At 50.4% G+C, this 15,152-nt stretch overlaps 1 protein-coding gene across 1 annotated transcript in view; it reads right to left on the bottom strand.

Annotated features, from left to right (window-relative positions):
* CACNA1A (calcium voltage-gated channel subunit alpha1 A) overlaps nt 1–15,152 on the bottom strand; it is a 166,835-nt gene that overhangs the window by 65,378 nt on the left and 86,305 nt on the right. Inside the window, exons 11-18 of the mRNA XM_090289739.1 lie at nt 13,559–13,671; nt 11,876–11,988; nt 11,617–11,748; nt 11,245–11,317; nt 9,449–9,566; nt 9,264–9,331; nt 5,872–5,978; nt 3,473–4,282 (exon numbers count right to left, since the gene is read on the bottom strand). Of these exons, the coding sequence (XP_090145865.1) occupies nt 3,473–4,282; nt 5,872–5,978; nt 9,264–9,331; nt 9,449–9,566; nt 11,245–11,317; nt 11,617–11,748; nt 11,876–11,988; nt 13,559–13,671 (1,534 nt within the window). The remainder of the gene's footprint in view (nt 1–3,472; nt 4,283–5,871; nt 5,979–9,263; nt 9,332–9,448; nt 9,567–11,244; nt 11,318–11,616; nt 11,749–11,875; nt 11,989–13,558; nt 13,672–15,152) is intronic.

The following is a 15,152-nucleotide window of genomic DNA, read 5'->3' as shown; positions in this document are numbered from 1 at the left end:
CGCCCCCTACTTCCCCATGCAGGATAAACTGTGAGGCTCAGAAGTCCAGTATCTCACTTCTTGCTCCTTTTGTGCAGTGGGTTGTTATGGTGAGAGAGCAGGTGGAGCTAAGATGCAAAGAGCACAGATGTTAATTCTTGGGGTGGGAGGCATGCAGGCCTTGGCAGTCTCCCCACTGCCTGGCTACTGTGGGGAGTGGTGGACACGGTGATCCAGGTTTCTCCTGGGGGTCAGGTAAAGCTCCATCCTCTCTCTGGCTACCCTGGGGTGCCACTGGTGTGGGACCCGAGGCCAGCAACTGAGTCATATGAAAGAGAACGTGCTTCTACTCACTGTTCACTGGGGTGAGCCAGTGAAGGCTTTAGGGGAAGGGGCACCTGAATGAAGCTGGGGAAACTGGAGAGGAAGTGAAGAAGAAATGGGGGGAAGCAGAGGGAACGGAAAGAAAACAATCGCATATATTATCAATGCTCTGGAGAATGAAAAATACAGAGTGTGTCTGGGAAAAGGCATGAGGAAGGACAGGAGGAAGAAAGCGGGAGGCACAGCTCTCGACTGCTGGCTTTGCTGTAACATAGAACCAGAACATCTTTTTACTGTATTATATTCTTGAATAAAGTTTTAACTTTGTCATTCTTATTTTTCTTAAAGCAGATGAATGGCTCAATCTTGGATTTTGTTTTTTCCCTAGAAGTGCCTGAATCTTCACGAAGTGTTATTTCCAACAAGCATTAGAACCTTTTTATCAGCCAAATGAATAGCGCCTCTCCTGGCCAGGGTGTCTGACACATCTATTAATAAGGGAGTTGGCAGTGCCCTTCTGGTTTAGGATAAGAGCCCAACCAGCTGAGCATCTGTGTGTGAAAGTGGGGAGGTACTTCCTTCCTCTGGAGAGGAGGGGGAACAGGGGCCAGCTGTGGGATTCAAGAAAGTGGGGTTGTCACGCTTCTGCTGGTAGTTGGTTGCCCTCAGGTAAGTCCCGTTCCCTCTCTGGGCCTCAGTTTCCCCATCTGTAAAAAGGAGTTTGAGTGAACAGTCTAAAGACTACAGATCTAAAGTTGTTTTTAATGTCTGTTGGTCTTAATAATAACAATAATAGCTAATATTTATTAAATGTTTAATACTACTAGAAATACTTAACATCTATTGAGTGCTTAATAATAATAATATTCATGCTGATAATAGTTAACATTTACCGAACACTTATAAGCCAGGAACTAGTTAATGTATTTTACGTGTACTAACTCATTTGAACCTTATGCCTACTTGAGGAGATAGGTACTGTACTTATCCCCACTTTGCAGATGAGGAAACAGAGGCCCAGAGAGGGGAGGTGACATATTGCAAGTCACATAGCCAGGAAGTGAGGAGGCAGGATGCGACCTCTGGCTCCAGAGTCCTGGCCTTGCGCCATCAGGCTGCACGTGCAACTCTGTCCTTGTCATTCTGCCTTCTTCGAAAAGGGGAGCAGATATAATACCAAGGATGGTATTTATAGTACTAGTGTTCATAGTAAAAATAATAGCCACAGTGATGCTTTGGCCTTAATTATGTAGTCCTGTGCTAAATACTTTATTCCACCTAAAATGACTTCAGGGGCCCCCACTGCCCCGAGAGGACTCAAGGCCCTGCTAATGACCTATCACTGCCCCTTCAATTTCTTTGTCTCTCCTCACCCTCCAAACTGCAAACTGGCCTCCTTCTGGTCCTTTGCACACACTGTTCTTAGACCACTTAACTTCCTTCTCCAATTCTCCTTTCTGCAAGCCTGTCACCTGCGTACCCATTATCTGCACTTACTTGATTGAATCTACAGCCCCAGCTTACACTATAATAGGCATTTAGTAAACACTGAAGAAATGAATGAATAAACCCACAAGAGAAAACCCTAGAGCAGGAATGCCTTGGAATAATGGTTTTCAGGGGGCTGCTGTGGAGGTACGTGGAGACGTAATTATATCAAAATTGCAGAGGTGGGCCTGTGGGCATTTAGGAATTGGGAAGCAGGTCCCCTACTATCTTAGCATGTGCAGGGCAGTCCCACCTGGGGAAGAATTAGCCTTTCTCTTTCATGACTTTCTCATGTCCCTCACACAGGTGAAAGATGTGCTTCCAATGATTTGTGCCTTTAGTTTTTACCTAACTCTGTTTTCTACATGAGCATCAAGTAGTTTTGCATGTTTTAAATATACATCGCATTTTCCCTGAATACAACTATTAGATCAATGAAGGAAGACTAGACTCTTTTTCATAAGGAACTTTACCTTGAGACAGACAATCATCATGGACACTGGCCCGGAGGCCCCCATTCTGGAACATTGCCACACTGATGGCAACACTCTTGTGTCATGTGAGTTGTCTACATAACCCCAAGTCACCCAGCATTTGTATCTGTAGCACTCTTGGGGACTTGTGCAGTTGCCTGCCTCAGAACTACGTCACTCTGTCCTCTAGAGTCTCATTACTTAAGGTACGGTCCCCGGACCAGCACCAGCCTCACCTGGGAGCACTTTAGAAATTTAGACTCCCAGGTCGCACTTGAAACTTACAGAATGAAGGTCTGTGTTTTGACAAGATCCCTGGTGATCAGGCACATATCTGATTTTGAGAAGTGCTAGCCTGTTGTGTCATGTAACAGAACCACTCCAACACATCTTTAAAAAATCAGTATGATGCTGTAATGGTGATTTAAAGAAGACTAAGAGGACATTCATTAACAAAAGAACAATGTCTGTTTCAACATGTAAGTTGTTGGGTTGTTAGGTGTAGAATCTCTCCATAGGATCTTCTAAGGAGTGTAACAAGCATTGTTATGAAAAAGAGGTTGCTGTTTCTGAGTGGGTCAAGTGCTGGCTGGAAGATGCCTCCAAAAGCCTTGAGCCCTGCTCTCCCCTCGGAGATGAGGGCCCAGAGCGGCTTTTCAAATCTGTGCAGGAATAGCATCAGGTAAAAAGACAGTTGGCTCAACAGCAGCTAAAAATGGTCTCAACGGGCCATGCACTTATGTGTCAGCTGCACGTTCAGGCCCTTTGCATATATTACCTCATTTACTTACAGCAATGATCCATTATGCCATTTTGGATCCCACTATGCCATTTTACAGACTGAGAAAACTGAGTCCCAGAATTGTGAAGTCACTTGCCCAAGGTCACACAAGCAGCACATGAAGAGCCGTATAACTCTGGGGCTGTTTTTGTGGAGTTTCGAGATGCAGGAGGGCATGATGATCTGCCTGCAGTCTCTGGCATCAATGGCCTGGGTTCAAGGCCACTTATTAGATGTGTGACTTTGGGCAAGTTGCTCCACTTCTCAGTTTCCCATCTGTGAACTAGGGTGATGACAGTGGGATCTAGCTCAGGGGGTTGTTGGGAACAGGGTTGCTCAGGATAGTGCCGGTATACAGCAGGCGCCACCTGGACTGTTAATATTACTACTGTTGTTATTGCCTAGATTTGAAGTGGCCTCCACTTACTTCCTCCTCCGGTGTCTGCGCTCCTTGTCCTCCCTCCGGGTGTCCACGTCATATGTGGCTGGAGTGCCATGCCGGTGCCGCCGCCTCCGCTCACCACCATCAGGACCCTCGCCCTCGCCCTCACCGCTCCGGGCCGGCCGGCTGCCTTCACGGTGCCGGGATCTCCGCTCAGCCTTGTCCTCTGGGGCCTCCTCGCCTGGCCTGCGATGGGCCCGGTGCCTGCGGGGCTCCCCGTCAGCTCCAGTGCGTGGGGACCCACTGCGGCTCTCCCGGCTGCCCCCGGGGCGGTGTGTGTGCCTCCGGTGGGGGTCCCCTGCCTTGGCCCGCTCGGCCTCACCCTCCCAGAACCCTGGTGGCTCCAGGCCGCCCTCCCGGGTGTGGTGGTCTGACTCTCGCCCATAAGGGCCCTCCCGGCTGAGCTCGGCCTCCTGGCTGCCTGCCCAGGGCCGCCGTGCGTCTAGACCCATGGAACCACTGGGGTCCCGGGTCCGGTCATGGTAGCGCGCCTGTTTCCGGAGGAAGTCCTCGGCGCGCTGGTGGCCCAGGCGCTGGTCTACCGTGGGCTCCGCCGCCCGGCTCTTGTTGGTGTTATTGTTGCGGTTCTCCTGGGGATCTACCACCAGCGGCCGGTCTAGGTGGGTCTTCATGTCAGGCCGCAGGTGCCGGGCATAGGTGGCTTTCCAGCGCTCGTCGGGGTCCAACTCGTTGTATAGGGCCTCCCGGCTGGCCAGCAGGTTCTGTTTCCGCATCTCGCTGGTCCGCTGCTCCCATACGGACTTGGCTGGCTTCTGGTTCTTCTGTTGCTCCTTCCTGCAAGGGAGGGGCACGTGGGTTAGAGCACTGCTGGGCACTGCACCTGTAGGGAACACTTGGGTTTATGGAAGTCTCAACCCAGGAGGGTGTTTCTGTTCAGGTGGGCATCCCGGCTGAGGTGGGAATCTCAGCCCAAGCACGTGTCTCAACCTGTGCAGAAAATTCAACCTGGCTGGACCAGGTGGGCATCTTGGTTCAGATACACCATGTATTTCTCCACCTAGCTCAGCATTTTGGTGGATGGGGGTCTCAGCCCAGGTGGGTGTCACCATTGTCCTCTTTATATTGTAGCACATTACCCCCCAGAAGCAGTCTTGACGTCCAAAATATTTTAACCTCTGAGACAGCCAATCATAAAGGACACTGGCCCAGAGCAGATTCCTGAGGCCCCCGTGCGGCCTGTAGGACTCTTCAGTTCAGGGTCATAGGAAGGCCAGGGGTCCCAGGAGAGCCAGAGTGGGCACTTGGGAGTCTACGGGCAGTGCCTATGTACGCACTGGGACAGAGCAGCCAGTGGGACCACTGCTGGGAGTGCAGGTGAGGCTGGAGTCCCACCTGGGACACAGAGTTTTTCAGGGGTTCTGTGTGCATTGATAGTTTTATACAGACCTTGATCTTCCAAAGGCTGCTCGAGCATGAACGTTCCTAGCCACCTCCTGCTACTTTAGGAAAGAAAGCCTGCCCCCTGTCCCATGGTGCACTGTCCCACAGTGTGCAGAATCCCCAGGCCACCCAATAAAGGCACAATTAAGAATACTGGTGTCTATAAACCTCCCTTTCATCAAGACACCTTAATTCTCACCACTTCAAATCTACCAGCAAACTCTGTCTGCTCCACCTTCATGATCTGTCCGGATTTTAGCTGTATCCAGTACCTCCTCGGCCACCGGTCTGGTCTGGCCCCCACTGTCTCTTTTGCATGACCAGTGCCCTCATCTCCAACCTGTTTCCTGGCTTCTGCCCTCACCCCCAGTCCGTTCCCCTGACAGTGGCTAGAGAGCACCCGTGAGCACCTAAGTCAGGCCCTGTCCCTCTGCTTAAGAGCCCTCTATGGCTCCCATCTGAGTCAGAGCAAAAGTTTAAGTCCTCCCCGTGGTTCACAAGGTCCTGCATGGTCTGCTCCATCACTTCTTTGCCCTTATCTCCACCCGCTCTCCCCTGTTGCTCACTATACTCTAGTCACCCTGGCCTCCTAAACACACCGGGCCTGTTCCTGCCTCAGAGTCTTTGTAGATGCTGTCCCCATGGCCTGGATGCTCTTCCCTCAGATCCCCCCAACACTCCTCCGTCTTGCAGGCCTTATCACCTTCTCAGTGAAGCCATTCCTGACAACTATATTTAAAAATCACTGTTCTCTCCATCCCTGGTACTCACTACACCCATATCCTCAGCAGCTAGAACAGTGCCTGACACATAGTAAGTAGGTGCTTATTAACTATTTATTGTGTAAAAATGAGTGGGAGGGCATAAGTACCTCTTCCTAAAGCTCAGCCCTGTCAAGGATTGCTTCCTGACCCCAAGTCCTTGACTGGGAGGATACAGAGGCGGAAGGGCCTGGAGAGCCAGCCAGAGCCAGGAGCACTTACACAGCTATGGACAGGTTGGCCGCGGACAGAGGACTCACTTCTGCCACCTCCTTGGCTTTCTGGAGGGCGAGTTTCTGGTTGGCTGCCTCTTCTTCTTCTTGTTCATCCTAAAAGGCACATGAGATCCCTGTTTACAAAACATGAGCTGGGCCTTGGGGCCTCACTTCTGACCCTGTTGCTAACCAGGGCCAACTTTGGAAACATTTATCAACAGGTTTGGTCTTTGTTTTGACCAATCAGAGCTGAGACCCGCCGATCAGAACAGATGCCCAATGTCTACTAAGTGTACTGCTATCCCCTGTATGTACAGGCTAGATCCCCAGCTCATTAACTCTGTGTTATAGCACAGCCAAAAGAAAATAAAAAAGAAAAGAGATTCCCTTCCCTTTCCACGGTGGAGATTTTTCTGCACCCTGTCTCAACAAGCTGAAAAACAATGCAAAGATTTTCCTCTCACTCTACTTTCCAGGCCGTTTAAACTCGCTGAACCGAAACAATAAAAAAAAAAACCCGAAACACTGACGAACCCCCATGTGCAGAAAAATCTGGCATCCCATGGCCCACCCATGCACTGCCAGCAGCCTCCAGAAGGAAATTGGGAGAGGAACTTATATTCTCAGCCGGTTAGGTTCAGGAAGGAGGAGGATGGGGAAAGAGGTTTTAAAAATACATACAGAAAAAGATGTTTTGGGGCCTTAAATCCTTCTTCAGCCTTCATGCAGGGCCTCATTCGTAAAACAGAAAAGCCAACAAAGAAAAAGCAAAGAAAAAGCAACGAGAAAGAAATGGCCAGAGATGAACCCGCCAATAAGAAAAGTCATGTGGCCATAGAACCCTCATTCCTGATGCTGGAATCACTGGTGCAAGAAGCAATCTTACCACCTCAGAAATGGTCAGATCAGGACACTCTGTCAGTAACAACATGGAGCTGTGACCCAGCCAGATCCTTATCTCTCACAAGGCCTCCCTTCCTCCTGGCACTGCATCCAGCATTTCTCAGAGCTGGGCCCTTGGACCACCTACCTCAGAAACACTGCAAAGATTCCCAGCCCCACCTCCACCCCCAAAGAACCTGGGCTGGGACCTAGAACCTGTATTTTCAACAAGCTCCCAGGTTAGTATGAAACACACTCAAGTGCATGTGGTTATGCGCACAAATTCTAGACCTACTTGGATTTAAATGCCAATTCCACCATTTACTGCTGTGTGACCTTGGGCAAGTCACTTAACCTCTCTGTGTCTCACAATCCTCATCTAAAAATTGAGCTCTTTCCGACTTTCTCTACTTCACTTTTTTCCTTGGCACTTACCACCATCTGACAAATTTATTTCTTGTCTGTCGCTTACACTCAAATATCAGCCCCATGACAGCAAGGATTTCTGCCTGCTTTGTTTATGGCTGTATACCTAGACCAGGCCTTGCTCACAGTATGTGCTCCATAAATACTTTTGAATGAATGACAAAAGCTGTCAAATGAGGCTCTGAGAAGTTGCCTCCTGGGATATCTGGGAGGATTAAATGAGCTAAAAACATATCAGGGTTTTGTGGGGTGCCTGTCCCATAATAAATGCCTAAGATATGCTTGTGGAATAAATGACGTAAAGAATGTGGGTCTGGAGGAGAATGTCCACACCTCACAGGTGAAGAGCCTTTCTTCTTCCCCTTCCCTTTCCCCCTCCCTTCTAGCGTCCCCTCTCCACAATGACTTGGATGAGCTCACCGCTGGATCACGCCCCAGAGCAGCCATGCCAGCCAGCTCCATGGTAGCCAGTATTTGGGGGTGGTGGAGACTTCCGTCCCCCCCATGCCACCCCCAGTCAGAGCTGGGCCTGGGAAACTCTCTCTCCCTCCTGCCAGGCTCAGCAGATGGAGGGTTGGCAACGTCTGCTCAGTCCGGTTCAGTTGCATGAACACATCCTGAACCCCTCCGAGGCTCTGGGGCCACGAAGCTGCCAGACCCCAGGCCTGGCCCTCCTGGGCTGAGAGGAAGGCTCGGTACATGTCATTCCTAACATGATGGGGCTGCTGGGGAAGTTTAGGGTGGACCACTGCTAGCTCCTAACACACCTTCGTTCCTGACACCACCCCCTCCTCAAACTGTACAAAGGTATTTAGCTTACTTTGTGCAGCACACTGTCCCGCCATTCCCAGCGCCCTACTCGCAGGCCACCCTGGGGGTGTGAGCTGAGGGCAGTGTTGTCTCCTCTGTGCCTATATGAGGTGGACCCGACTCCCAGGGAGTCCCAGGCTGCCCAAAGGGGGCATCCAGCACCAGGTTTTTTCCAGAGAATTCTTTATTACTGGACCATGAATAAAAACCGGGCTTCTACTCATATGCATGGGTCTCACTCCCCTCTCCCTACATTCTCTTTGGACCTCATTTTCTCGGCTCTTCTCTCTTTTCTGATCTTTGGGGGGGGGGGGTCACAACTCTGCTTTTTCAGTTCCTAGCTATGTGAAAAGGTCGCTTAACCTTTTTGGGGTCTCAGTTTCCCCATCTGTGACTTGGAGAATAACAGTAACGCCCTATCTGTTGTTTCCTGGTGCCTGGCATAAAAAGGCAATGATACTTCCTGTGGTAGTTATTATTTTTATCACCACCTGCCCGGGTGGGGCTCAAATGAAAGTAGCAGGGAGTGTAAGTCAAGAACTTGGGTTCTGGAGCTTGACAGGTCTGGGTTCGAACCAGTCTTCCCTTTACCGGCTTTATAAAATGAGAGCTCTAGGTCCGGGCCTGGCTCACGCCCAGTCACGAAAAAAGGCTCCTTTTATTGAGCACTGAGTGTATACCAAAAACTGTGCAGAGCACCTGACATGCATCATGTGATGCTATAAATAGTAGCTGCTATTATCATGCTAGCTGGGGCCAGTGACGTTGCCTTTCTAAGCCTCAGTTTCCTCTTCTGTAAAAGGGCGATAACAGCAATGCCTGGCACCATGAGTATCAGAAATTTTTATTGCTAGTAATCAGCGGTGAGGTCCTGCCAGGTCCCAGGCTCACAGGGATGGACATCAAGCCTCAGGACCCTGTGTAGGTTATTCTCCATCTGTCCCATCCTTTCAGGTCTAGAGTGATAGTGCCCATGAACCTGGGGGCTGCACCATTCCTTCGAGGCCCCTTGAGGCTGTCCACTGTCTGCCCATGGGTACTCGGTGGAGTCTGCCATCTGTTTCTGCAATCCTGGTGCCTCTCCCTCCCCTACCTCCCCTGATGTGGAGTCCACTCGACTAGAGACAGTCTGTTTGAGTGGGAAGGGGGCGCCTTCTCCCTAGCATGGTGCATCCAGGGCAAAAGGTCTGACCCTGTCCCCGTCCCTGTGTCCAGCATGGTCCTGATCTGCCATGAGCAGGCGATAACTTTGCCAGGGAAACATTCTCCCACCCACTGCACCTTGGTGAGCTCCTGGGCGTTGGCCAGATTATCCACCGCGATGGCCAGGAACACGTTCAGGAGGGTGTCTGAGGACGCCAGAGTTAGGGAAAACGCTGCCACATGGACCCTGGCATCTGAACTACTGACCCCTGCTTTCATGTTCCCATCCAGGAGTGCCCCCATGTCCCCCCGACGGAGGATACAGTTCCCGAAGAGTGTCAGCACTATGAAGTAGATGGAGAACACCATGCCGCCTTGTACGCCGCCCTGAGATTTGATGCCATCATACATGACCTCGTTCCAGTCCTCACCTGTCAGGATCTGAAAGGGAGAGAGAAACACACAGCCAATGCCCCCCTCAGCCATGGGCCCCTCGGAGACGTAGCTGCAGGGCCTGAACCTGGCTGCCTGTGCGGTGCGGGCTCTCAGCCCAGCTTGAGGAAAAGGGGGCTGTGGGGGAGTCACAAACCTCTGTAACTTGTCTTCACTGATGTGATAAGGGGATTTGCTAGGGGCTGAGTTGTGCCCCCTAAATTCATATGTTGAAGCTCTAAGCCTTCATGCGATGATGTGCGGAAATGGTAGGTAATTAAGGTTAGATGAGGTCATGAGGGTGGGGCCTCATGAGGGGATTGGAGCCTTTGTGAGAAGAGAAACCATAGAGCTTGGGTGCTCCTACTCATTCTCCCTTCCTCTCCTGCGTGAGGGCATGTGCAGAAGGCCTGCCTGCTGGGCTGGAAGAGAATCCTCCCCAGGAACCATCCCTGTGGGCACTCTGACCATGAGGTCCAGCCTCCAGAACCGTGAGAGATGAATTTATGCTGTTTAAGCAACTTTGGCACTGGCCCTTCTGGGCTGCTGTGCCTGGGGCCGGGGGTGCTGGTGACCAGAGGGCTTTGCCAGCAGGTGCTTATGCAAAGACTGAGAGGACATGGGTGTGGCGCCCACACACTCGTTAAAAGACTCCCCTCTCCTCTTTCATAATATTTCCACGAGGATCAAGTCAATGTGAAAGGAGTCCAGAAACACTAATGCGTAATGCAGGGTTTCTTAGCCTCAGCACTACTGACATTTGGGGCCAATCATTCTCTGGGGTGGGGCTGCCCTGGGCACTGTGGGGTGTTGAGCAGCAGCCCTGGCCTCCTCCCACTAGATGCCAGTAGCACCCACCCCTGCAGCTGTGACAACCCAAAAGGTTTCCAAGTAGCCTTAGGGGGCAGAACTGCTCTTGGGCCAGAAGCTGTGCTGAGGACCTGTGGGTGGTGGTGATGGCTGCTGACTCATTATGTGAGGGATCAGAACTCTGCTTCAGGTGTGGCCCTCTTCCTAACCCCCATCTTGGAGTCTCATTTAGAAGCTAACCCCACAGGAGAAGGGGGTGGGTAAAGTCCCATTTCCCAACACAGTCTGTCCTTTGAAGAGACAGAACCCATTGGAAAGGCTCTGGAGGTCCCAGCTGGGCCAGTCCCAATCCTCAGGTCATATGCCCATATGGGTGCAGAAGTCGGTTTGGGGAGACTGCCCAGGGTCAGTATCTTTGCTCTGGATATGGTGTCTTGAAATCTTGGAGAGGAGGGGGTGTTAGCTGTGTCTTTTATTTTCTGTATTCCGATGCTTTGACATCTGGGGCCTTGCTGACACTGAAGGGAGTCAGGGCTGGCTAATTCCTAGAGATGGTGAGTAACTTGCCCAGGACCATACTTTTCAAGTACAAATCAACCAATCCAGGGCCCACACCTCAACCACCTCTACAGACTCTTACACTCAAGGTCAGCAGCATTCTCTGCCTGAACTACCCCAGGGCCAGGCACCAGACAGCTCAGGATAGCATCTAAGCCCCAGAGTCCACTGAAATTATTCAACCAAGCCCATCCTAAACCTGCTCACCCTGCCTCCCCAGTTCTTCCCATGGAAACCCCAGATTCCCTCTCCCTCTGCCTCCTGACTCTGGCGCTCTGTGTGTGGCCCTGCATGGTGTAGGGCTGGGTAAAGGTCATACCTGAAACACTGTCATTATTGCTGCTGGGAAAGTGTCAAAGTTGGTAGGAGGAGTCCCTTCATCGAAATTAAACCTGTGGGGAGAATGCAGACATTTCCTGTTGGCCCTGCCCCAGGCATTGTGAGGGCGTGGTTCAGCATCTTGTTTCCAGGGCAACATCTCCAGCATCTCTGTCCCCCAGAAGGATACCTGAGTGGTACCCAGGGCCCTGCCTGTCTGGGTGAGTGTACAGGGCATCCGGGCCACAAGACGGGCAGTTGGCATGAAGGTGGGCCTGTGTCTCTGAGGCACTGAGCTTGGAGTGCAGGGGTTGGAGGAATCCCTGGGCCAGACCCTGGGGAAACAGAAGCCGAGAAGCTGCCGGGCACTTACTGGCCGCCAAAGAGCTGCATTCCTAAAAGGGCAAAGACGACGATGAACAGAAAAAGGAGGAACAATAGGCTGATGATGGACTTCATGGAGTTGAGAAGAGAGACGACCAGGTTCCTGAGAGACGCCCAGTACCTGCCAACAGAGGCCGGGGTGAGGGCGAGGGGTTAGGTTGGGCCAGGGTGGCAGCATCTGAGTCTGCCTTTTCAACATGGGGGAGACGCGCCCCCAGCCCCCTCCCTGCCTTGCCCCAAAGACTTACTTTGTGACTTTGAAAATACGCAATAACCTGAGGGCTCGTAACACACTGATTCCAAAGGATGTGCCAGGTTTTATGACAGCCCAGATGACCTCAAAGATGCTCCCGATGATAACCTAGAACACAGGATCTGCGCTCGTGTCCACAGCCCTCGCAACATGTCCTAGGTCTGAACCTTGCAGGAACCCAACCCAACTCCCACCCTCAATGCAAGCAGGGTGACAGTCTCAGACGCCTCCCATCCCTTCTTTATTTTTATTTATTAAGAGCTGATAAGAGCAAAGAATTCCCGAGACACATAACTACAAGATAAGTGTCCATGGAGCTTCCACTGACGTGAGAAATGGGACATGTCAGCACCCTGGAAGCCTCCGGGGACCCCCTTAGACATAACCACCACCTTGAATTTTTTTTATCTTCACCCAAGGACATGCGTATTGATTTTAGAGAGAGGAGAAGGGAGGAAGAAAGAGAGGGAGAGAAACACTGATGTGAGAGAGAAACACTGACTGGCTGCCTTTTGTAGGTGCCCCAACCAGAGAAAGAACTCGCAATCCAGGCATGTGCCCTGACTGAGAACTGAACCCATAACCTTTTGGTTTGCAGAATGATGTCCAACCAACTGAGCCACACTGGCCAGGGAACCATCCTGAATTTTGTAATATCCATTTCCTTGATTTAAAAAGTTGAGGTGAAATTCACATAACGTAAAAATTAACCTTCTTAAAAAACTGCTTTTGGAGAAACATTGATGTGAGAGAGAAACATCAAACCTGAAATCTTTTTGGTGCACGAGATGATGCTCTAACCAACCGAGCCACACCGGCCAGGGCTAAAATTAACCATTTCTAAGTGCACAATTCCATGGCAACACTTATTTGCAATGTTGTACAATCATCCCCTCTATCTAGCTCCAGAACATTTCCATCACCCCCAAGGAGACCCCATCCCCATGAGTACTTGCTCTCCACCCCGCCTCCCCCAGCCCCTGGCAACCACTGATCTGTTTTCTGTCTCTGTGGATTTGCCTGTTCCAGATATTTCACATAAATGGAATTATGCAATGTGTGACCTTTTGCGTCCAACTTCTTTCACTTATCATAACATTTTAGAGGTCTCTGCTTTTTTAAAAGTATTTAAGTATCATTCCTAACCAATGCAGCGGTGTTTCGTCCATGTGAACTTTGATGAGTAGAATGGCACACGGCACGGACTACCTTTGTCAGGGTGTACCTCCTTCTGTGCAGTGTAGCCAGTGGGTGGGCTGCCTTTCGGGGCGGCAGTCCATGCGCGGCGATGACACCACTTACCCACTCCTTCTACTGCAGAGGGCTATTTGGGGTCATTTGGTTTGGGACTATTATAAGCAGGGCCACTCAGAACATTCTTGCCTGTGTCTCCTGCACGTCTGTGTGAGCTTCTCTAGGGTGAATCCCTAGCAGTCGCATGGCCAGGTCACCCCCACTTTCCAAAGAGGGTCCACCATTTGCCCTCCCACCAGCAGCATCGGACAGTTCTGGGAGCCTATACCCAATGTTTGAGGTGGTCCTCTTATTCCTATTGCATTTAGCCAAGTCTCTCACACTCAGGGATGACTCTGCCTCTTCCTCTCTGAGGTCCCCAGGTGCCTCAGCCCTGCTCGGCAAGAGCTGGAGAAAGGAAGTCCTCAGAAATCAGGGTACTTACCGCACAGTCAAAGCAGTTGAAGGAAGAGTGGAAATAAGGCCGTGTCCCAAGCCCGTACATTTTTATAAACATTTCGGACATAAAGAGTCCTAAGAAAATGAATTCTGCATAGTCTACAAGGGAGGGGGAAACAGAGAGAAGGTTAGTTTTGTCAAGAGGGCCTGCAAAGTCAAGTGGCTCTGAGTTTTCTGTTCGTACCAATCCTGTCCCTTGCTTGGATGGTCTTTGGTGGCCTTGGCCAAAGATCATGCAAGGTTTCCCTTCCACGAAACTCAGTTTCCGGTCCGTTAACGGGGAGGAGTGATGACTGTCCCCCACCCTCCAGCTGACCAATCCCAGGCCAATCTTAAAAGGAGAAAAAGTTCAGCAGGTCTCTATCTTGTAGTTATTGCTCTGGTCTGATGAGAAGAGTTGGATGTAGATTATTGCCGAGGACCTAGGTTTGTGTTGAGTGGGGGGCTCCTGGGAGTTTACTACATTTTAAAAGGGAACGAACAAACAAACGCATGAACTAACTGGCTAACTCAGAACTAACTGCCTCACGAACTGGCTAACCAACAAAAGAACCATGGCTGGCCCTATGACGCCAGTGTGTCATAGTCTCAGAATTATGATTAATCCACTTTTATACGCCTGAGCTCCAAAGGAAAAGTAGAAATAGAAATCATAACAGTGTCCTATTTGTAAGCCCCTTGTTTTAGAGATTTAGTGGCAGCATCACAGGGAACCAGCCTAAGGCAAAGCTTCTCCCAACTTGGAAAACCTGTCTGACACCCCTGGGGGCTCCTGTCTTGCTGAGGTCTGGTGTGCAAATGCCTCCAGGAGAGACAACACAGGGGTATTTTTTCACTGGCCAAGAAATGTCTAATATTAGGTCATTTTCTGACAGAGCTTCTTAATGGGGCAGGCAGCTGAAGGTTCAGGGAGGGAATGGGTACTCATCTAATGGATGAAAAGGAGAGGAGGTAGCGAGTGCTTCTGATGGGGAGAAAGCACGCAGAAAGGGAAGGGAGAGGACTCACACTTCCAAGAATTTCTATTTGGGTCACATAGCTAAATCTGTTGGAAGGTCAAGGGTGCTTGTTGTATCATTCTTTTAAGAGATGGTGTGAACTGACTGTTGTCTTGCCCACTCATCCTATCCAAACATTCCCTTGGTTTCCAGGACTCGAGGGAGTGCCTCGTGTCTGAGGGAAACTCTAGGGTCTCCAGGACCTCCAGGACCAAAATATCTGTGAGGAAAATCTGTCCATAACATCTGGTGCATTCCAAGAACCACCAGAAGCAACTGTGGGAAGAATTCAGAGTTTCCAAGATGATTGTTCTCCAGTTACCATGGAAACATGATAGCTGGTGATGCACAAGACCTGAGAGAATTGCCCATGGCATCGGTAGGTCTGGAAGAAACTTTTGGGTCATTGAATCCAATTTCCACCAAGTACAGATGAGACTCACAGAAACTAATATACTTCATTGAGTGTAAGACATATTTTTGGTTCACATTCTGACATTTCTGAAATTGGGGTGTATCTTAAAATCAGCATGTCCTAGTTAAAACAGCAGCACTGTTTTCTTTATTAGTGGCACAAAAAAT

This window comes from Furipterus horrens, unplaced genomic scaffold (assembly GCF_987537825.1).
Source record: "Furipterus horrens unplaced genomic scaffold, mFurHor1.1.pri manual_scaffold_10, whole genome shotgun sequence".
NCBI classification, from domain to species: Eukaryota; Metazoa; Chordata; class Mammalia; order Chiroptera; family Furipteridae; genus Furipterus; species Furipterus horrens.
Note: the sequence above shows the minus strand (reverse complement) of the source record. Positions and strands in the feature narration are given on the sequence as shown.